The 24,258-nt window shown below is 35.8% G+C and overlaps 1 protein-coding gene across 2 annotated transcripts in view; it reads right to left on the bottom strand.

Annotated features, from left to right (window-relative positions):
- Nucleotides 1–24,258, bottom strand: part of Znf624 (zinc finger protein 624) — a 38,185-nt gene that overhangs the window by 4,581 nt on the left and 9,346 nt on the right. The window contains exons 2-5 of one of the 2 annotated variants that reach the window (XM_023563526.2): nt 17,916–18,004; nt 16,589–16,654; nt 12,999–13,125; nt 12,090–12,185 (exon numbers count right to left, since the gene is read on the bottom strand). In XM_023563526.2, the coding sequence (XP_023419294.1) occupies nt 12,090–12,185; nt 12,999–13,125; nt 16,589–16,654; nt 17,916–18,002 (376 nt within the window). In that variant the 5' untranslated portion in view covers nt 18,003–18,004. Of the gene's footprint in view, nt 1–2,259; nt 2,665–12,089; nt 12,186–12,998; nt 13,126–16,588; nt 16,655–17,915; nt 18,005–24,258 lie in introns of those variants that run through there. The other variant, XM_063242319.1, reaches the window with a different exon arrangement.

Raw genomic sequence — 24,258 nt, 5'->3', positions numbered from 1 at the left:
TCTGATGATTTACCAATAATTCATTTAAAAATTCTAGTGTTGGGTATGGTCTTATAACTTGTTTGTACAGACAATTTAATATTTTTAAAAGTTATATAATTTTTAAAACTTATAACAAATTTTCAAGTAATTATGACTGAATATTTAAAAATAAATTGGATCAAAACCTCTTGTAGTTCAATGACTTTTATGACTTTATAACTTGTATTTAAGAGCCAGGTATGATGGTGCATTCTGTAATCCCATCACACAGGAGAGTGAGGCAGGGGGATTGCCTGGGCCACAAAAAGAAATTGTGTCTCAACAAACAAACAAACAGAAAGAGAAAAAAAAACTTTTATTTAAGCAATAAATTGTTATTACTTTTATATAATTTAAATAAACTTTATGATGCTATTCTTAATCTTTCTTTTCATATAAATTTCAAATCTTTTAAATATTTTGAGCATAACTTTCATTGTCCTAAGACATTATATTGCCAATATCTTATGGGGAATATTGCTATCAGAATAAAAGCTAAAGAAAACACCAGTTTGGGATATAAGAACTAATTAATTTAAAATGTCAAAAGGAAACACACTTGGAAAAGGAGATATATTTGATATAAAATGCTACAAAATTCTAAAAGCTTTAGGTGCAGAATCGTAACTACTGGGCTGGGAATATAGCTCAGCAGCACAAATGCCTGCCTGGGAAGCGCAAGGTTCAGAGTTCAAGTTCCAGTAAATTGCTCCCCTCAAAAGAAATACGACCATTTTATTAACTAGCAATTAGAAGTTTTTGTTAATAAATATATTTGCAGAGACTTCATTAATATATGTAAGCTAACTTCTCATCTTCCTTTACAGTAAAATATCACTTGCAAACAAACAAACAAAAAAAAAACCCAAAAAACAGGAAAATAATCTTGCATATGTTACAGAATTGCTCTTTTGTAATGTCAGACTGAGTAATTTGGCCTAACATGGTTACTGAGAACATTTAGAAGAGTTGGACAAAATATAGCTACAAAATCTTTTTGAAAGTATCTGAAAGCTACCAAGACTTAAAGAATTACAAGAATGAAATCCAAAAAGAACCTAGTATTTGATGTTCTTTCCTTCTACAGATAACTCTTAGCTGCCCAAGAAGTGGCTGAGAAATTAAATATATAAACCAAACTTTCAATGGACTCCTGAGCCAAGACAGACATAGTAAATTTCTGGCCACCAAAGTGGAAAATCCTGGAACCTCTACGGTTTGGCTAGAACTTAAGATGATAAATCCTGAGTATAGGATGATTAAGAAGTACCCCCAACTTCCTCAAGGAATAAAACCCAGCTCATTTAAATTCACAATTTAATTAACATGAGTGAGATATATTAGAACCCCTAGTTAATCCTAGGAGATTAACCTTAATCCTCTATGAGAAAACTACACAATCCAGGACCTCAAGTTTACATGGGTTTCACTGCCAATGCTTGACAAGAAAAAATAACAGATATACACAAGAGAAAAGCAGGGAGAGAAAGAGTCAGGAGAGTAAAAGGAAAAGATCTAAAAAGGATCCAGATAATGGACACCACAGACATTTAGTTTAAAACAGCCATGGTAACTATACTTAAGAAAAAATAAGAAGAGTTCCATCAAAGAATTAGGAGGGTAAAATAAGAACAAAATGGAAACTGCAGAATGAGAACTAAATTAAGAACTCAAAGTTTGGGCTAAGAGTACAGGAGATATTGGCATATAAGAGTTAACAAAATAGAAGTCAGTAGAAAATATTCATATCAAAGCATACAATGTTAAAAACCACTTAAAAAGCATAACAGACAAACAATATAGAATGAAAGTATATGTTATAGATGTATGTAATCAGAGTCCTAGGAAGCTCAGAAGAGAAGTAAAAATGAGAATTTGATGAAATAGTGCCTAAGAATTTTCCAAAACGGATTAAAAAATCAAGTCACAAATTTTAGAAGCAAATGAACTTCTAGTATGAGAAATAAAAAGATTACTACATTAAAGCACATAGTAAAATTGCAGAAGACCAAATTAAAAGTAGTCACAGGGAAAAAGATTTCAGTGAAGGAGTAACAATTAGAGATTATAAACTACAATCAAATCTAGCCTACTATTTTTATATAATTTTTACATTTTAAAATGATTAAAATATATCAAAACATGCTGCAACATTATCGACACTGTATGAAATGTAATTTAGTTTTCCACAGGTAAATGTTAGTGGAACACAACCACAGGCATTTGTTCAGGCATTACCTGGGGACGCCTCGGGCTACCACGGCAGAATAGAATCCTTGCAACAAAGAGTCCTCAGCCCTACTACTATACTTTAGGTCTTCAACGTCTTCCAAAGGCCATCGTTGAAGGCTTTGTTTCAGACCCCTGTTTCAAACTGGGAGATAGTGGAAGATTAGCAGATGGGGCCTGCAGGAAGGAATTTAGGTCCCTGGGTGCATGTCCTTAATGATAAATGTTTTTTCTCTTTGTTTCCTGGCCACCATGAGGTAAACAGTTTCTTTGATATATGTTCTTATCCTATCATAAGGTATAGCCTTGCCACAGGCCCAAAAGCAATGGCTAAACCAACAATATAGAAGTATCCAAAACGATGAGCTAAAAATGAACCTTTCCTCTTTTTAAACTGATTTATCTCAAGCATTTATTAGTGATGTATGATAACTTACATACCCACAGAGATAAAATATTTTCCACCTTCCCTTTATATATGAAATTTACTAATTCCTCAGTCAGATAGATGACTGACTCCACCACAGATCCAATGCCAGACAAAAATGATGGAAGGATTCTTTCACAATGCTGAATGAAGACAATTGCCAACCTAGAATTCTAAAGTTACAAAATTAACCTTCAAAAAGGAAGGCTAAAAGGGATGTATAGCATAAAATGACACCAACAAATCTGAATGAGAGTAAGTACTCAAGAACATACTTTAGGCAAAAGAAAAGCAATCTCAAATACAAGCTCAAAAATGAATAAAAAGTTAACAGAAAAGTAAAAATGTGAGTAAATTTAAATGAATAGTGACTGCATAGAACAATAATAATGTCTTGTGTGGTTTGGCATATATAGTATTAAAAAACGTAATCCTCAAAAATGTATTGACATTAAATAGGATAATATTCTATGCTCCTTGTGTGGTTTGAGAAGATGGAAAAACTTACAGTAGACTGCTAAATAAAGGAAGCATGCTTTAGTTTCAGGGTTAACCACTACACTGATTGATTAGAAGTGGTAAAAAGAGTAAATTATGATAAATCTAAAAGAAGGAATAAATAGGAAGAAAACACAGAACAAATAAAACATTTCCACAGTTAGATGGCAGAGGTAAACATTATGAAAAGTATTATATACAGATGGACAAAACATTCCAAAAGATGTGAACTGTCAGGCTAATTAAAAACAGTGAATGTTATGTGTCTTATTAAAAAAAACCACACAAAGGGGCAGGGATTTAGCTCAGTGGCATATGCGCCTGCCTGCCAAGCGTGAGGTCATGAGTTTGATCCCTGTATAAAAAAGAAACATATAAAATATAAGGATATATAAAAAGTAAAAAAGAGGACTAAAGATACATGACACCAACAATAATCAGAAAAATGATGTTTAAATAGTATAAGTATCAGGCATTAGAACACCTAAAGGCAAAAACAATACTTCATAATGACAAAAGGTCCAATTTACCAAAAAGATATACGGCTCTAACTATATATTCACCTAATCCTACGAATTCAAAATATATAAAACAAAAATCAGATGAACTAAAATTTTTATGTCTTATTGGGAGATTTAAAAAGTCTCAACAGCTGACACAGTAAGTTGTGAGTATACAGGCCTTAGCAACACATTTAACAAACTTGACTTCTTGAAATATGTAGACCACTGTATCAAAGACCTATACATGATATGCTTTTTCCAAGTGCATACAATGTTTGTGAAAATTTTCCCTGTGGCAAATAAATTTTAGGAAACTCATAAACTAAAATAATTTATAGCACATCCTTTGACCACAGGAGAACTAAAGATAAAACACTAGAAAACTGCTATGTGGTACAAAATTTTAAAACTTCAAATAACACAACAGTCAAAGACATCACGATACTCTGAACTCAGAAATTATGATGCTGCTGCATAAAAGTGTCATATAGTTCAGATAGGGCCTAAATACATTATTAGAATAAAGGAGTGACTGAAAGTAAGTATACAATTAAATTATTTAGCAAAAAGCTACAAACTAAATCCTCAGAAGGCAAAAGTAATGAAATAATAAAGTGTAGAAAGTAATAAAACAAACTGAATGTACAAGAAGGATAAAAAGAATGGTTCTTTAAATGTCAAATAAGACTGACAGACTCTAGAAATACTGATTAAGATTAAAGAAAGAAGACACAAGAATTTCACTGCAAGAATGCAAAGAGAGATGTCATTTTAGATCTATGGAGATATTTAAAAGGTAAATAGAGGATAGATAGCATGCTATTACATCTAAGCTTTAGATTAACTGGTCTAATTCCTGGATAAACATAATTTGATAAGCTGAAACAAAAATAAGTAATAAAAATAGTTCTACAAGTACTATAAGCCATAATTAAACATTTTCTACAATAAAAGCGTCAGGCCAAGGTAAATTCAGTGTACCTAGTGAATCCTATATGGCTTAAAACACAGAGTCCTCCGCCCACAACTATTTTCTTTCTCATTATAATCTGATGAGCTTCCCTCACGTTTTAGAGAACACAGAAGTTATTGTGACAGGACGCCTTGGCCTTCCCATGAGCTAATCTACATCTACACCTGCGTTCTCTCTCTTGGCTACTGTTGGAATACAGGAGGTGGCTTCTCTGTTCAGAAAAGGTAATGCCTTCTCTTGCAGTCCAGACTTGGACATCTGACACCTTCTCAAGCAGCTTAGTCCTTCCCTGAATATTATATTCATCTTGCTACAACAGCTTCTCCCTCTCTATTGCTAAAAGCTGCTAAAGGGTGCTCCTCTTAGTATTAAAATATACCTTAGAAATTTGCCTCAAAGCAAATCAAGAATACTTTTCTTTACTATATATTTTCCAGTAGTATTGCCTCATTTTTCTCTCCCTCTTTGAAAGGGAAAAAATTCATCTCCAAAGACCTATCTAAAACCATCCCCATGCTTATCTTTTTTTTTTAATTTTAAAGACGGTAAAATTAAACAGAACAAAACAGATCATAAGGAAACAATTTTAAGAAACACAAATTTCAAAGCAAGACCACTGAACATTTTCACTGTCTATCATACTGTCTCTTGCTTTCTTCCAAACAGTTGTCCACATCTTCACACACAGTGAATACATACTGAACTATAATAAACTAATCAGAACAGGATGATGAAGGCTTTTTAGGTCTTTAAGACCTGACGTTGGGGAAGTCAACAATGACTGCCATAATGTCTTGTTCTCTTCGAAACAGCTGTCCATATCTTTATGTATGTTGAAGTTAAACATAAGAGACTAGACTAATATCACTCTGAACAGTGAATAATAGTATCGCTAGATTTTGTATCATAATGCTACAGAATTAGCACTGGGTATCTTAAGTGTCTCTTCTTCAGAGTAGTAGTTCATTACATCGTGCATTATATAATCTGTTTCTATAAACTGTTTAGAAATTCTCCACATGTGTGAATCTCTACATGTATACCTATTCTTTCTGTATTACAGGGAAAAACAGATCAAAACAAATTCTTAGAAAAACATGAAACGAAAAAGACATATAAAACCACAATACTAGGTGATCTACAGTAGTTACTATGCTGTCTCTTGTTATTTTGAATAGAATTGTCTACATCATCAGGCATAATATATAATTGAACATAGCATCACATAGCAATTTAAATAAAAACACAGCATTGGAGACAAAAGCAGTTAATAATCAAACCAGAATAGGTATCTTATTGCATCTTGTCATCTTCAGAGTAGTGACCTCTACTCTTAGACTTGATACTATCAAGCATACCAAATTTGAATACAATCAGTCAAGAAAAAACAGTGGTCTAACAAACCAGATAGAAATAAGATCAGTCACAGTAAGACAATGTAAGTAATACAGGGCTTCAGTTTAAGTTAACAGGAAATTAAGGATAGTTACTGTAGTATATCCTGCTATTTTGGGGATAGCCGTCTATGCTCTCAAATATAGTATGAGTAGACAGACTGGAACAGAATAAAATCAAACTAAACAGAACAATAAGACGAATGTGGCCTTTACATCCTGATACACTATTAACAATGTCCTCTGCTTTCCTCTTTTAGACAATTTATTCCCTTCCCCTTTCTCAGGGTGCTTTGTATATTTTGGGTCCCACTAACTCCTTTAGTTGTTAGATTAGGGGGCAATCTGTTATCTATCTAAGTGGTGCTGAAGCTTTTTACCCCTGAGCTTGATCTTGAGCTGTATTCCTTTACCTACTAAAGCATCAAGGTTTTCCTTCCTTATAGTTGAGTAGTTCTCTAGTGCACAAAAGTGTCACACCTTTCCAACCTATCTGCAGCTGCTGGACGAGTTGTCCCTATTTCTCTCTGGTTCCCTGTCACATATAGCATCGTTTTCTCATCTTTGACTTGTGATTTATTAACCTTCTTTCAGGTTGAGTATATTTCCTATTCAGAGCATCTCGGTGGATCCTATCTCCTGATCTACTCTGTCCGTGTTTCTTTTTGTTAGTGTATCAAGGCCATCTGTATTAGAGATTATAGCCCACCTTCCCTGCCTCATCTTTGCTATTCTATTTTTCTGCTATTATTTGTCCACTTTTCTCCTTCATTCCACTGTCTGCCCTGTTCATTGAGGCCTCTCTGCCCGTTGCTGGAATCCTGGTATTTTTTTCTATCTCTCATTAGAATGTCCTTCAGTATTTTTTGTAGGGTTGATTGGTGGTCACGAACTCCCACAGTTCCTCTTTGTCATGGAAGTATCTTGTTTCTCTATTAATTTTGAGAGAGAGTTTTGCAGGGTATATCAATCCAGTTTGGAGGTTATTTTCTTTCAGGAGTACTTCACTCCAAGCTCTTCTTGATTTGATAGTTTGTGTTGAGAAGTCTGTCATTATTTTGATGGATTTTCCTTTATAGGTACTCTGTTTCTTTTCTCTGATTGCTTTTAATATTCTGTTCTTGTGATGAATTTCTGGGATCTTGATTGTTATGTGTCTGGGTGTAGATCTGTTTTGACTGTAGTTTGCTGGAGTTTTGTATGCCTCATTTATCTGTATATCATTTCCTTTTCCTATGCTTGGGAAGTTTTCCTTAATTATTTCTATGAATAGCCCTTGTAATTCATTTGTGTTTACTCCTGCTTCTTTGCTGTTTTTTATTCTTAAGTTATAGATCCTCTTGTCATCTTCTAGCCTTTGCATTGTTACTTCCTGGTTCCCTGTTATTTTTAAGAGACCTTTTCTTTCGCGATCACACATTGCAAATCTATCTTCAAATTTTGAAAGGCTAACATTAGTTTCTGTCAAAGCATTTTGCCAACTTTCAATGAAGTTTTTAGTTTCCTGGTAATCTCTTTGGATCTGTTTCATGTATTCTAGATTTTGTTTATATTCTTCACCAAAGGTTTCTCTTCCTTTTCTGGGTTCCTCCATTCTTCCATCTGTGTCTTCTTCAGAGGGGCTTAGCATTTCTTTTATTAATCTTTTTATATCTTGCCTCATTTGGATTACAATTCCAGTTTTAAGTTCATCTATGAGGTCATGAAGGTATTTCTTTATGTCTGCTGATGCTGTGGCTGATTGCATGATTGCTGCCCTGGATCTCTTCTGTATTTACCTTTCCTGGACTTATTTTTCCAGAGTCAGCAGCTGGAGGCTTTTTCTTATTTCTTTCTCTTGTCATGTTTCTGGTTTCTTTAAGACAGGTGTATGGTGGAGGTCTCAGACCCTTTCCGCATTGCTTATAGTTTTTCTGAAGCATGCTGGCTGGGCGCTTCCTGCCTTCTCCAGTTTACTGTTATCTGAGGTGCACACAGGGACTGTGGGCTGGCCCCTCTTCTCTGACCCAGTCAACTGGCGAGTGCCTTCAGCACATTAGTCTGTGCTGTGTGGATGTCACAGATTCAGGACAGTTTCGTTCCTGGTTATTAGGTTCTGACGAAGGGTGTGATCCAGCCTAAGCAGATCCCACCAATCCTCTCTGGACCAGGCACAGCTGACTGATGCCACTGCGGTTCTGAGTTCAGGCCCGTTATGCCCAATTCCAGTATGTCCTCCAGCCAGCCACACTCGCCGAGGGACCTAATTTCTAGCACTCACCATGAATTAATGCAGTTCTCCTCCTGGGCTCCACTCTATGCTGCACTGTGTCCTCCTGCCAAAGGCCCCAGACTTCAACTCCCCATTTCAGCAGCTGCAGCTTCAGTGTGACCATGAATCATCTGACCCCAGGGCGTGCCCAGCACAGTGCAGGACCTGTCCCAGTGAGCGAGTCTGGTTCCAGCCTTTCATTCACGTTTTTCCTTCCTTTCTTTCTTTTTCTTTTTCCTCAGTTTCTTCCTGGGTCATGAGAATCCCTCTCCTTTCATCTGGTCTTCTCCATGTTGTTAAATTCTAGCATCTGAGCTGTTTTTCTCAGAAAGGCTCTCTACCCAGCTACCTATCAAGCCACCATGTTCAGAACTCAATTCATGTTTAGCTTTAATTTGTCCATTTTTTTGTTTGTCTCTTTTTGGTCCTGGGGATTGAGCCTAGGGCCTCACATGCTCTAGGTAAACACTGCCACTGAGGCAAATGCTGTCACTGAGGTACACCCTCACATTTAAAAAATTTTTTACTTTGAGACAGGGTCTCACCAAGTTGCCCACCCTGGTCTCAAACTTGTGATCTTCCTGCCTCAACCTTATGAGAAGTTGGAATTGTATATATAGGCACCAGCAACAGCCACTCATTCAGGTATAAATAATATGTGATATTTAAAAATAATATATATATATATATATATATATATATATATATATCATTATAATAAAATGAATTCTCAAATAACCCAGGGCCCATTTATTTCTTTCCATCTCCAATATAGTCATTCCTAATCAAAATTACTATCATCTCCTACCTATGCAGTTAAAACCATCTTTCCTGCCTGTTTTAAGCCCTTAAATTCCATCTTCACAAACAAGGTTACTTTCTAAAAATTCTTAACTAAAACCTTTCCATGCTTTTGTACTCAGTTCATTTAGACTAAGCTCCAAACTCCTGACCATCATCTGCATGTTTCTATTTACCCCTCTAATCTCATTTGATACAGGTATCTTTTCACCATGGTTTAGTCTTACAGGCTTCTTTTTGATTTCTAGAACACATTATGTTCTTTGCTATATCAGATTCTTGTGGCTGTGGCTTTGCTGTTATCTTTGCCTCAAAGGTTTTCTGTTCTTCTGCTGGGTGGCTTCTTGTGACACCTCTGGGCAGCTTTAATGTAACCTCCTCCAAGGCTTCCCCCAGGCACTCCATATGAAGAAGGTATCCTCATCTGATTCCCCATTACTCCTTCATATTTTCCCATTTATCTCATAGCTAAAAGGCATTACAACCATTGTGTAGTTTTTCTTTACTTGTTGATGATCTATCTGTGGAAATTAAATCTTTAGGAGTACAGGGACTTGTTATATCTTCCTCTCTGCTCTTGCTCAAATACCTAACCCAGCTCACAGAGGTAGCTATATAATAAATACTGGTTAAGTAAATGATTAAGTAAATCATTGCATTTTGATTCTCAGCTGATTTCTTGTTTGTATCCTAATTAGTTAAGTACCTGAAGATTAGAATGAGGGTCCCCCATAGTGCTTTAGCAGCCTTGCATGTGAAGAACATCAAATCACAAGTACACAGGCTTCCCTCAAAAGTAATCAGTGGTGAAGCTTAAGAGATTTTCAGGGAAATAAATGTCAGATAATGTTGAAAAAGGTGAAAAGAACATAAAGTTAAATGGAAAGGTCAGAACTAAAAGGATATGTTATGAATGCTTGACTAAATAATAAATGAAGAGGTTTTGTGAAAATTATGGCCCCAAGAAATCAAATCAGCTGCTGCCATTGGGGGAGCCTCAGTGTAGCCACACGGGTCCAGAGAAGCCTGGCCTGTGCACCACCGCCTCCATAGGAGCCTACGTTCAGAGAAACCCAGGTACTGGCCCTTTCCCCTACACTGTGGATGGGCAGCCAACCTGGGACGGGCCTGGGACCCCACAACTGGCTTATCCAGAGAAACCCAGGAAAATATCATGACAAAGGAGCAAAATACAATCTCAGACCTCCAGCCTACACACAGCAAGTCCAGAAGACACAGACATAAATTGAAAGTTGCACACCTGAAATTTCTGAAATGATAGCAACTGAAGTAAAGAAATAACTTCATGAGGTTGTAAAAGAAACCATAACAGAAACAGTATCTCAGGTAAAAGAAATGGCAATCGTAACGAAAGAATTGATGAGCATTTCTAAAGAAGACACAGATTAAAAAAAGAGGCACATAGGAAAAAGATAGAAATCTTGAATGAACAATATAGGAAAGAATTAGAATGTGTGAAATAGATTCAAAGAGATAACCAGGAAATTGAAATTTCCATTGAAAGCAGGAAAATCTACTTAAACTAAATTAATGATAGATTTTTTTCAGACCTTGAAGACAGTATGGCAGCTAGTGATTGTGAATGGACAGCTCTCTTAAAAATAACAAGGAACCGGGAAATAACACTCCAATGGCTTCAAGATGATGCAAAGAAAAATAATTTAATATTGGTAGGTATCCAAAAAAGCAGGAGTCAACATAAATGATATAAAAAGAATATTTACAGAATAGCAGAAAAATTCTCAAGCAAGGACCTGACATACAGACAAGGCAAAACTATCTTTCAAAATTAATTGAGAAATAAGATCCTCCATGACAAAGAACAACTGAAGAAATTCATGATCACCAAGGCAACTCTAGAGAATATTGACAGATATTCTAAAAAGAGATAAAAATAACGACATTTCCAAGCATAACAGCAGAAAGAAATCACCAAGCAGGGCAAGCAATTAAATAGAGCGGAGAAACAGGGAACCAGAAAAATAACATGACAATGACAAACCAATACATATCAGTCATAACCCTTAATGTAAATGGCCTCAATTCATCAAGAAAGAGTGGATCAAGAAACAAAATCCATCAATATGCTGTATACAAGAAACACATTTAACTCAAAAGGAAATTCACATACTGAAAATCAAAGGAGGGAAAACAATAGTCTAAGTGATGGGAACCCAGAAAAAAGCAGGGGTAACTTGCCTACGAAGTACGGCATGGATAAGACAGATACAGTATTTTTATACAACAGGTATAACTCAGGTATAAAGAAGGATATTATTGAGGCTTTTGAAGGTAAATGGATGCAATTTGAGATCATGTTCAGGGGTGAAATGGTTCAGACTCACATGGGTGAACACTGTGTTGTCTTTCTAGTATAAAAACTAAAGGAATTAGTGGGATCCAAAATGTACAACAGATACTGTAAAAGTGAAAGGGAGGAAATGGCTAAAAAGGGAAGGGACACCTGGGATGAGGGAAAAGAGAAAAGAAAAAAATAAAGGAAAAGATCACACACACACACACACACGATAGATAATTATATTACTAATCTCTTTTAGCCCAACAAAAAGAATGGTTTGTGCTTTTACTACCTGATCATTTTTTCATGCATGTCTGGTAATTTGAACAACTACTTTGAAGACAACAATATGCAACACATTAACCATTATTAATTTCCCTGTTATTCTGTTTTGAAATTCTGTATCATTTTTATTTATTTATTTATGCTTGTTTTACAATTTAAAAAATGGTCAGTCAGATGGGATGCAGAGCCACTGGGGGAGGATATAGATGGGGGAAAAGGATGGAGTGATAGGGGTGGGCAGAGAAAGAGAGAGGAAGAGGAAGGGGAATCTTTTCTTTGAGCCAGCTGTGGATAAATGCTACCAAAAATATTTTATATATTCTGTTGAATATCTCCACATGACTTGTTATTTGAAAAAAATCATTTTTATGGTTTTGGTTAACTCACCCAGGTGGTGGGATCTTGAAATTTCTCTCACTACCGTCCAGGGTCCTTTTCCATTCTCCAAATGATATATCATATCTGGTTTAGAAATTGCAAGTCCTGTTCAAAGAAAAATAAACAAGACTTAGTGGAAGCTACAAATAAAAACTATTACCACATTCAGTTCCAATTCTTAATATTCTGTATTGGGCAGTCATTATAGGGAATTTTAGAGCTACACTGTCCCATATGATTGCCAGAAGTCACATATGGCTATTTAAACCTGAGCTGTAGTTAATTAAGTAAAATTTAAAATTCACTTTGTCAAGGGGTTTAGCTCAACGATAAAAGTGCCTGCTTGGCAAACGCGAGGTCATGCGTTCAATACCTGGCACCAAAAATAAATAAAATAAAATTCACTTTGTCAGATGGCCTAGCTAAATTTCAAGTGCTCAGAACCTTCTAGTAGCTAGAACTTACCATAGTGGGAAACACTGACACATACTGGACATCCCTATCATAATAGAATGTTCTCTTGTACCGTGATGTTCTAGAAAACTATGATCAGCAGTATGATCCTAATTTGGTGGGATCATGCAAATAATCTAAGTTCAGAAAAAGAATGAACATATTTTTTTCTTTCTAGAGACAATGATAATAATTTCCACTTATGAAAGTGATCAGAAAAAACTTTGATCCTATGTCTGTGGCACTTTCAACAATTTCTGACTCTGAAGAAGTAAGTTTCCTACTACATAATGAGCACAGATTTAGTCAAGAGGAAGAGCGTAAGTTCCAAAAATGTGCCTCTCAGGTTGAGAAACTGAATTCTAAGGCAAATTCAGAAAAGTACTTTTGAGGTTCTAGTATATATTCTTGGTAAGTGTCATCAAATGGATGAACACATCAACACAAAAAAGAAGCTATCCTTACCCAGGGAGACCAGATTTCTGTAATTCTCTAGCATCACATCCTTGTGCAACTTCCTCTGCGTAGGATCCATCAACCTCCATTCCTCCAACGTGAAGTCTATAGCCACATCCTTAAATGTCACTGATTCCTAAAATACATATAGTGCAATCAATGAGACTTTGTAAAATTAGACCTGTTAGGCAGGAAATACAAAACTAGGGAAAACCTTCAGAAAACAGAATCACCAAATGATTATAAAGGTCAGCCTGGCTGGCCGTGGTGGCACATGCCTGTAATCTCAGAACTTGAACTGGGGGAGCTGAGGTAGGAGTGTTGCTGAGAGTTCAAGGCCAGCCTAAAATATAGAGTAAGACCCTGTATCAAAAAACAACAACAATAACAAAAAAGGTCAGCCTGTTCAATCCTTCCAGGATATGAGAACTTAAAACCACAAGTACAAGACTATTCTATCATCAGAGTTTCACCTGATAGCAGGAATATTTTTTCAGACTAATTCAAATCTGTTACTATAAGTTCTAAGTATTTGGTACTACTATATTACTTGGAGTCAAAAGCATGGTTTTCAGCTTCCCTAAAAGTCTTTAAAATATTTTATAACTGCCAGTAGTTTTTATCCAAATCATCTTTTCTCCCTTAAAACTGGCTTATCTGGTATCAATCTTCCTTCAGTTCTAATCAACACAGTATGGCTTAAGAAAAGATACACTTTGTCATTTGGACACTATAAACCCTCTCAGAGAAATAAAAGAAAGCACTTAGGGGGAGGTTTTTTATTCAGGAAAGAATATATATATTCTTTCTTGAGGCATAGAATACACACACACACACACACACACACACACACATATATAACCTAAGTAGATGGTAGACCTTTCTGAATATCTGTTTTGCATATATGACTTTGGAAACATGTAAACAGCTTATTTTAAAACAGACAAGTTTTAAAAACAAGTCCAAAAAGTTAAAGTAAGCCCAGTTGGTTGCACAGCCATTCATTAGAAACTATTTTGAGTGACTTTAAAACAGTAATTTTTCTGTATGTATCTAATGACACACTCTGAGGAGAAAAAGAATTACAAAATAAAGGCAAAATACAATGCTTTCAGTAAATAATCAATCATATTGATGTTAGTGTTAGAAATGCAATTCTATAAGGGTGTTGGATAAAGCAAATTACTATGTTGATGTTGTTGAAAACTAAAAATTTGGCATGGAAGAAAAAAGAGGTAAATGTAATACTGATGAGATCAGCTTTTAAGAATCTATAGTTCTGAGTTTGAATTGGAGGTGACAGTACAGATTCATAAATTACTTTCTGTCTAAGGAAAAATTGAAGTGTACTTCCTACGTTCATCCACCTAAAAATGCCTAGAACAGTAACTAATAAGATAGCATCGTGCAAAGCAGTAATATAGAATAGTACTGCCAAAATATTCTAAAAAATCAAAATCTAAATCTGATCAAGGATTTAACTAGTAATTTAAAAGAAATACAGGGGCAGAAGGACATGTTAAATCATCCTATGGGAATGCAATCAGTAAAACCCACATTGTATGAAATTCTAAGTTAATCCTGTCTAATAGAAAAATATAAGGCAAATCATTTATGTGATTTTCTAGTAGCCATATTAAAAATAAAAAGAAATAGGTAAAATTAGTTTTTAAAATATATTTTACTTACATATATATAATTGTAACTTCAGGAATCAATACAAAAATTAATGACATATTTAATATTATTTCTTCACATTAAGTGTGAAAGGTGGTATGCATTTTAAATTTACTATGTCTCAATCTAGACTACGCATACTTCCAGTGGTCAACAGTTTCATAAGGTTAGTGGCTTTTGTTTTACATGATGTAGATCTAAAGCAGAAATGACTCGGTTTATTCAAAAAAGGGAACTAAAAAATGTGTACATGTAAAATAAAGGGTAATGGGTAGAATAATACTTCTTTTGAAGAACTGCACTAGAAGAAAAATATATTTTAAAAAAGTATTACTAATAGTTATTCTATAAACAAAAGAAATACTAATAAAAACCAATAAAATAATGACTTGCTGATAGTCATCAAAATATTGGTCCTACTAAAAAGCAAACAAAATTTAATTTTAGTGGTTTAAATTCAGTACTCATAAAAATGATTCAAAATTTAAGAAGCCAGACAGTAATAATTTTCCAGTGACTCATTTCGTCAAAAAACAAAATTAAACCATTGGAATTGTTCATTACGACAAAAAGAATAGTGCTTTTTAAGGTTCAAGATGAAGAGCCTAAAATTATGAATATTTTCACCTTCAATTTAAGTCATGTAAATTATTTTATGTTAAAGGTTAAGTTTAAGAATCACTAGCCTGCTAATACATTTCGAAAATATTATATGTAAGACTGACCCTCAGAAAAAGAAAATTTTAATTTTATACAAAATATTTTTGGAATAAAATCAACTTTCAAGTAAAATTTTTGAAACTAAGAACATAATCCTTAAAAGCACAGTGAACATTTGTCAATGACACTTAAAATACTGATAAGGGATTAGGATACTGAGAAAATTGATTCAAAAGAAACAGAAGTATAGATTAGGAAAAAAGGATATTAGAATAGGCCAGGTGTGGTGACACATGTCTGTAATCCCAGCATTAGAGAGACTGAGGCAGGAAGATAACCATGAGTTTGAGAACAGCCTGGGCTACCTAAGTGAGTTCAAGGCCAGCCTGCATTACTTAGACCTTGACTTCAAAAAACAAAGTCCGGGGGCTGGGGATTTAGCTCAGTGGCATAAGCACCTGCCTTGCAAGCAGGCGGTCATGAGTTCGATCCCCGGTACTGATAAAAATGAAAAAAAAAAACAAAAAACAAAAAAAAACACAAAGTCCTAGACTAAGGTTACAAAATTGCATACAAACCTCATAATATCCTATAGAGCAGTAAGGGTAACTTGGGGAATTAGCTTATCACTGAGATAGAAATAATCTACAACGGTTTAATCTTCTACAAATTAGGATCGCTTTGAGGGGTTTAATGTTAATCAATAGTAAATAATGAGTTAACAATATAATATAATGCTCTTCTGCTGTGTCAGATGACCTTTAGGTCTTAGACAATGGTCTATTATAATACTGAAAAGGCCTATATTTATCTTTTTTGCTTTCTTTCTAAATTTTCAATAATTTTTCATAATAAATTCCTGATTCTGATTTTTTCTGGAAAAACTAGAAGATATTATGTTTATAAATAAGAAAATATGCTTAACAAATATAGCAAAATAAAAATCTAAACCAATTTAAACTTATCTTAAGGTTATTTTGGCTGATATTGAAATATTCTTGATATTTGTGTATGTAGTGGATTTTCCTATACAAAGCAAAAGTCAGAGTACGTAATGAAAAGTCAGAGTACGTCAGAGTATGATGCTGTCAAATTTAAGGCCGCCACAGCCTGGGGAAGGAAAATCAAATTGATGTTACCAGCCGAGGGGCTACTACCCCTATCAAATATTCACTGTGAATTAGTAAACATGAGTATTAACAATTCAGGACAGTCAGAAGAATTTTCTCTTTATTCCTCTTACATATGATAGCAGGTATTACCTTCACTAATTCTGCTTCTCCTGCTTGAAGCTGTAGCTCTTCATGTGGCTGGGTAACTTCGGGGCTCTGAAGGGACACAGAGTGAGATTACTCATCAACAGGCTGCCTCTGACCTGTAGCAGAGCCTCAGCAGGCACCACCAGCCCACTGTGCATGCAGCGTACACGGGGAACCTCTTTCCCCATTTTAGTAACGGATAAAACGAAGGTCCTGTTGTAACAACCAATCATAGTCTTCTTTCACCTTGTTTGAGACAATGACAAGCACACACATGATTGAGAAAGTTATGTCTACTAACAGGGTGGTTTAAACAAAGAATAAAAGCTCACTAAAACAGATTAAAGATAACTACTGTAATAAACTGTATTTATAGGTTATTACCTTTCTTATGACTCTCCTTCAAAAAGTCACTACTAAAACAGTTTTTGTCACTTTAATACCCATCCAAACATACACAGGAATATAGATATACACATTAAAATGTTTTTAGGGAAATGTTAAAAGATTCACCTTAAAAATCGAATTCTCACCTTATCTTTTCATAACTTTTCAGCTTGAATCACTAGGTTACCCACTATCCTCTGCCTCAGAGCTTTGCCTTTAAACTCCATTCTTACCTGGAACATCTTCACAAATACTTTGTGACAATGTAAATTCCATTGAGTACCTGGTAAATCAAGCTCTCCTTACGAGCTTTCCATGGAGAATTTAGATAACAATAATCTCCCTTTCTTTATATAATACTCATAAGCTCAGCAACTACCATCCACCTTGACAAATTATGTGACTACTTTTTTTAATGTTTCACCTTCGGCAAGACTAAGCTCCCGAAAGGCAAGCATTGTGTCTTAAACATCTTTCTCTCCTTGTTACCTAACAATGTTGGCCACTTAACAGGCACACATGGAAGATTATTGAGAATGGGCACAGGAGGAGTGCTCTCTATCAACTGCATATTCATATATTTTTCTGGAAATTTCCTATCCAGTTGAAAATATTCTGCTGCACTGCCCCATAAATAACTCAAATTTCCCAGGAACACTACAAATTTAACTCCAAAAGCAAATTTCTAAGACTGGCCATCATATCTAAAAGTAGCCCAGATATTTTTGGGAAGAATCTGAGTCTTGGTATTTGATTCAATACAGTTGATGAATCCTTCCATTGGTTTATAATTTTAACTACTGGTGATCATAGTTTTCATGGGTCAAACAGTTTAGTTCTGTTCCTAGAAAGAATGTGAATGAGACAGAGAAATCACATGATTTCAGGAAATGTAGGCATGCTCTCAAACCCACAGTCAGAAAAAGAGAAGACCCTAACTTACCAGAAGTCCAACTGAAAAAACCACAGCAGCCATAATCTCTGCCTCAGTGGTCTCGTCTCTAGAAAGTGTACAGTCTTGCAAGGGCATATCTGAGGAGGAGAAAGAAGCCATTAAAATCAATCTTGCTTTGGCAATTTCAGATTCAGTGAGTTGGAATCCTAACACACAAGTGAGTATGACCTCCCTAACGAAAACAAGAGTAACCACAAGGCCAGTGAGGAGCAAAGACCCACGGTCCTAGAGACTTGAGGTAGTAACTATTAAATGCAGCTACACCTAGCAGGTCACACATTGTATTAGGAGCTCTTAAAATATTTTCTGATTTAGTTTTCCCATCAACCCAGTGGGAATTTTATTTCCATTCCATAGATGAGGAAATAGAGATTTAGAAACTTTCAACTACTTCCCCAAGGCCAGTGCAGATATATGATACAGACTCAATTTAATTCTAAAGCCTATACACTGACAATGAACCTTTTAGACTAAGATCGAGTGCCAAACTGTAACCCAAAACCCACTTATTTGTAATAACACTATTAAACCTGAATATTATTTTAGTTTAGAAAAAAAATCAACTCTATATTAAAATCTTTTGTCTTAAAAGAAAAACAGGATAATATGTATGCTGCCATAGTTCACCACTACTGGCCTATGAAAGGTTCCTGCCCTAATATAAATTACTAAATATTATGGTAGTGGTCTAAAATGGTGGAAGACCAACACAAAAACAGCTTATCTTCCTGATGACCACTTCTCCATCCTCCTTCCTTCAGCACTGAATACAACTTCCTATTTCCTGTCCTGTGCACAAAGAAAATTCCAATCGGATCATCAAGTATCATCAATGCCGGCCAACCTCCGTCTCTGGCCAGAGGTCCTATAACCGTCACCCACTTTGTATCCAGCCAGAGGAGGAGCCCAGCCCCACAAGTCGTGCCCTCTTCTCAGCACCCTCAACAAAGACCTCTTTTTCTTTATTTTGCTTCTCTTTGGGGCTGGAAAACCTAACAGCCTACACCTTCCCCACTCAAACAACATGCAGTGGGAAGCTCGAGAAAGTAATTACATCCTTCCTTGCCCCGATCTCCTACTCATCTAACAACACAATACTGTAAGAAGCTTTCCTGGAAGAGTCACATTATTTGAAAAGTCAGACACCTTAGCCTCATGTAAAGAGAACATCACAACATCAAAGTTTAAATGATCCTACAAACCTTGGTATGACCCTCCCAATCTCATTTTTTCAACAGTTTTCTATCTACTGTTTGTATGTAAGGCAAACCCAAATAGAAAGGAAGCAGGATTAATGACAATGGAAGAGAAAGTGGGATTCAAGTCACAAAGCATGAAGCAGTCATCTTCATAACTGAAAAAATATGCATAATAAACATTTGATACTGTAGAGAAATAGGGTGTCAGAGAGTTTGTTCAGGTGTGCCGGGCACTGATTCTACTTTTCTACCTCTGGTTAAGAATAAACTCAGCAGACTACATTCTTTCCTCATGAAACATCATTATAATTAGAAATGTAAACAGAAGTCTGAAGGGAAGGAGAAAAGTTATCATGTGAAAATTAAAACATGACCTTCTCAGTATCAATGGAGTCAAAAACTGAAAAATATAATTGCCAGTGAGTTAGAAAATAAGGCTACTATAAATTAACATTTCCTGAACTGCTGTCAAAGCGTTAAAGAGATTCGATTCCTATCCCTAAATATTTTCAAATAAAAATTTTAAAAAGAATGAAAAAATAAATATTCAACTAAAAAGAATTAACAAGTAAAGAGCTGACAAACTCAGGAGCTACTTCTCTAAATAATAAAATACACAAGGCACTGGCCAGTCAAAAGAAAAGCTATAAACCAAAAATCTGAATAATAAAGGAGCTATAACAAGCACTTTAAAACCATCAGTAGGCTGGTGCGGTGGCCCACTGGGGGCTGAGGTAGGAAGACTGCTGAGAGCTGGAGATTAGCCTGGGCTACGAAGTGAGTTCAATGCCAGCCTGACCCGCATAGTGAAACCCTGTCTCAAACAAACAAGCAAGCAAACAAAAAACCCAATAAAACAAAACACAACCTGTCAATAAAATTTCCCAAAGAACTATTTATGCTAAACATTGCCTAAAACTGAAGAGCAGAAATCTAAGTGTTTGCTGTTTGCCTTGCAACATCCAACTCCTCCCTTCTTCTTTTTGATAGTGACTTGGAATCTTAGTTAAACAAAAGCTACTCAGCCTGGGCATTTCCTAGACTCCCATGCAGCCGGGTGTGGTACTGTCACTGAATTATAGCAAATAGGATCTGAATAAAAGAGACACATCTTACTTTCTCACCACATCTTTAAAGGGAGGTAGATGCTTGAAGTTGGATATGACAATGTATACCTGTAATTTCAGCTCTGGGAGGTTGAGACAAAAGATTGCAATTTTAAACCTAGACTAAGGAACATAGAGAGACCCTGTCTCAAAAAACAAAGCAAAACAAAACAACACTGGGCATGTAGTTCAGTGCAAAGGCACTGGGTTCAATTCTCATATTGCAAAGTAAATACATAAATAAATAATAAAGGGGAGTCGCTTACCCTCCACTTCTTTCTTTCCTCTTCTAGTGGCCTAGAATGCAGATACTAATGGAGTGAACCACCTTACACCATCAGAGAGGAGGACAATCCTCCTTAGAAAGCATGGAAAAAAAGATGGCATGAACCTGGGTCACTGGAGCTGCCTACATCCACCCATACCATCAACTCAGATCACTGAATGAGACAGATGCAACTGTCTGTCTTGTTCAAACCACTGTTATTTGGATTCTTTTAAAACTGTAAAATTAACTTTCTAAATAACACTGAATGTCATGAAAGAAAAAAATTATTGCCTGCAATGCCCCAGACTACCATGGGCCTGCCCCTTGGGGAAACCCCCCCCTCCTGGATCTAGTACTGTTGTTGGTCTTTGGCTCCTACCCCTTCTCCCAGAACCTTGGACTACAGCGGATTACTGTGCTGGCCTGATGGGAGACTCAGGAACCCCTCACCCAAATGAAGACCTTGGCAGGCTCCAGGCAGTATGGGGAGTTTGCCCCTAAAATAGAGGTCTGCAGTGGGTAAACAGGAGCAGTAGTAACGCTCCCTCCAACTGCAAGACCTTAGCGAACCTGGCAAGACAGTGGATGATCCCCTCCTCCACACAGAGAACATCAGACAGGTTGTAGAGTGCGCCAATAAAGCCTCCCCCAAGTTGGAGAAAATTAAAAGGGCTTATGAGACACCCAGTGACACAACAGGGCCTCAGCCAACACAAACACTACAGACAGGGAGATCTGCTGACCTGCAATAACCTGAAGACATAGCAACAGCAGGAACAAAGAGTTGACCTACATCAATACTCCTAGGCTAGTTAGCCTGGGGAGAATACAGGACTCACACAACAGGCCCTGCAGGAAGAATTCAAGTGACTGGCTCTCCCTTTCATTATGGTACCCAGCAATTGGACAAACATCAATCACACAGTAAGACCCTCAGATTCACATTACCGACAGTTGAGACATTGGGATTGAAAGACTAAATATTTGTCCTAAAGGTGAAAATGACAAAATGAAAAGGCAAAATGAAATCTTAAACATCTAGTCCATCAGGAGCAAGTACAGATGACACTGAAATAGAGGACTTTAAAAGTCATACACCAGGAATCTCCAAAAAGATAGCAAATGAAATAAAGAAACAAATTCATGAGGCAGTAGAGGAAATTAAATTAGAACTAGCTTCCTATGTAAAGACAGAAACAACAACCTTAGTAAAGGAGTTACTCAGCATAGCCAGAGAAGAAATAGATTTTAAAAAAAGGAACATGAGAAATTGATTGGAACCTTGAATGAACAATGTAGAAAACAAGCAGAATCTATGAAACAAATTCAAAGAGATAAGCAAGAAACAAAAAATTCTATTTAAATGAAGCTGAGGATAGAATTTTGGACCTTGAGGACAGGATCACTGTTAGCGATCCTGAAACAGTATAACTTTTAAAAACAACAAAGCAGCATGAGATGACAATCCAGCAGCTTCAGCATGATGCCAAGAAAAACAATATAAGACTAATGGGCATCAATGAAGATGCAGGAGTCAACTCAAATGACATAGGTAAACTATTCACAGAAGTAATAGCAGGAAATGTCCCAAACATGGGGAAAAAATCTGATATACAGATAAGTGAACACACCAAACATACACAACCAACATAAATCTATATCCAGACATATAATAATTAGAATCCCAGACATGTAGCATAAAAACAAAATACTAAAAGCTGTTAGAGAAAAGACAAAACTTACCTATCAAGGAAAGTCCATCAGAATCATGGCAGACTTTTCAACACAAACCCTCAACTTAAGCCTGGAGTGCAGTATTCCAAGCTCTGAAAGAAAACAATTTTCAACCCAGACTGATGTACCCAGAAAAACTGTCTTTCAAATTAAAAGGAGAAACAAGATACTTCCATGACAAAGAACAACTGAAGAAATTCATGTCCACCAAACAAACCTTAGAAAGAGTGTTGAAAGACATACTAGATAGAGACAAAAATGACCACAATCTCCACAACAATAATAGAAATATGCCACCAGGCAGGGCAAGCAAATAAACAAAGGGGTAAAGCAGAAAACAAACAGGGACATAACATGACAAAGTCGAGCCAGTATGTATCAGTTATATCCATAAATGTAAATGGCCTCAATTCACCTATCAAAAGAAATAGGTTGAGAGAATGGATCAAGAAACAGGATCCCACAATATGCTGTACACAAGAAACAGATGTGACTCAAAAGAAAACTCAAAATGAAAAGTTAAAGGATAGAAAACAATATTTCATGAAACAGGAACCCAGAAAAAAGCAGGGGTAGAAATTCTATTTGCAGACAATGTGAACTTCAAACTTAAAAGGATTAAAGGATATAAAGAAGGTCATTACATACTTGTTAGTAAAAAACTTCCAGAAGAAGAACTAACAATTATGCACCAAACACAGGAGCACCCAACTATATAAGACAAATACTAATGGACATGAAAAACCAAATACACAAGCACACAATTGTAATAGGAGACTTTAATACTCCACTGTCACATAGAGATAGATCAACTAGACAAAAAGTCAGCAAAGAAATATAGAACTGAATCATACCTGTGAGCAAATGGACTTAGTACACATTTACAGAGTGTTCCACTCAACCACATCAGAATACACATTCTTCTCAGCTGCACATAGAACATTATCCAAAACAGACCATATATTAACCCATAAAACATTCCTAAGTAAATGCATAGGAATTGAAATTGTCCCGTGCAGAATATCTGATCATGGTGCACTGAAATTGGAAATTAATGGCAAAAGAAATTGCAAAACCTGCATAAATACATGGAAATTAAATAACAACCTTCTGAACAACCATTGGGCTACAGGTGAAATTAAAGAAAATAAAGCAATACTTGCAATTCAATGAAAGTGCGGATACAACAAACCGTGACCTGTGGGACCCAATGAAAGCAGTCCTAAGAGGGAAATATATAGCTATAAATAGTCACACCAAGAAAACAGAACAAGCACAAATTACAACCTGATGCTACATCTCAAGCTTCTAGAAAAGGAAGAGAAAGTCAAACCCAAAGCTCTTAGAAGAGAGGAAATTGTAAAGACAAGAGCAGAAATTATTGCAATTGAAATTTTAAAAAAATACAAAGCATTAACAAGTCAAACAGCTATTGTTTTGAGAGAATAAACAAAATTGATAAACCTCTAGCCAACCTTATCAAGAAAAAGAAAAAAAACCCCCAAATACACGCAATAAGAACTGAAAAGAGAGAAATCACTATAGGTCTCATAGAAATTCAGAAGGTCATGAATACCTACACTGAAAAACTCTACTCACACATGGTGGAAAACAAAGAGGAAATGGACAGATTTCTAGAAACATATGAACTACCAAAGCTCAATCAAGAAGATAGAACAATTTTGAATAACCCAATATCAGCTACTAAAATTGAAAATGTGATTAAAAATTTACCAACGAAGAAAAGCCCAGGGCCTGATGGATTCTCGGCTGAATTCTATAAAAAGATTTGATGCCAATACTCCTTAAATTCTTCAATGAAATTGAAAGAGAAGCAATCCTCCATAACTCATTCCTGAAGGCAAGTATTACTCTGATACTAAACCCAGAGAAAGACCCAACCAAAAAGGAGAACTATAGGCCAATCTCACTAATGAACAATGATGCAAAGATTCTCAATAAAATACTGGCAAATTGAATGCAGCAAATCATCAAGAAGATTATACACCACAACCAAGTGGGAT

This window comes from Cavia porcellus, unplaced genomic scaffold (assembly GCF_034190915.1).
Source record: "Cavia porcellus strain 051 isolate PalLab524CR breed Dunkin Hartley unplaced genomic scaffold, mCavPor4.1 scaffold_32, whole genome shotgun sequence".
Lineage (NCBI taxonomy): Eukaryota > Metazoa > Chordata > Mammalia > Rodentia > Caviidae > Cavia > Cavia porcellus.
This window is presented reverse-complemented; position numbering and strand designations above follow the sequence as displayed.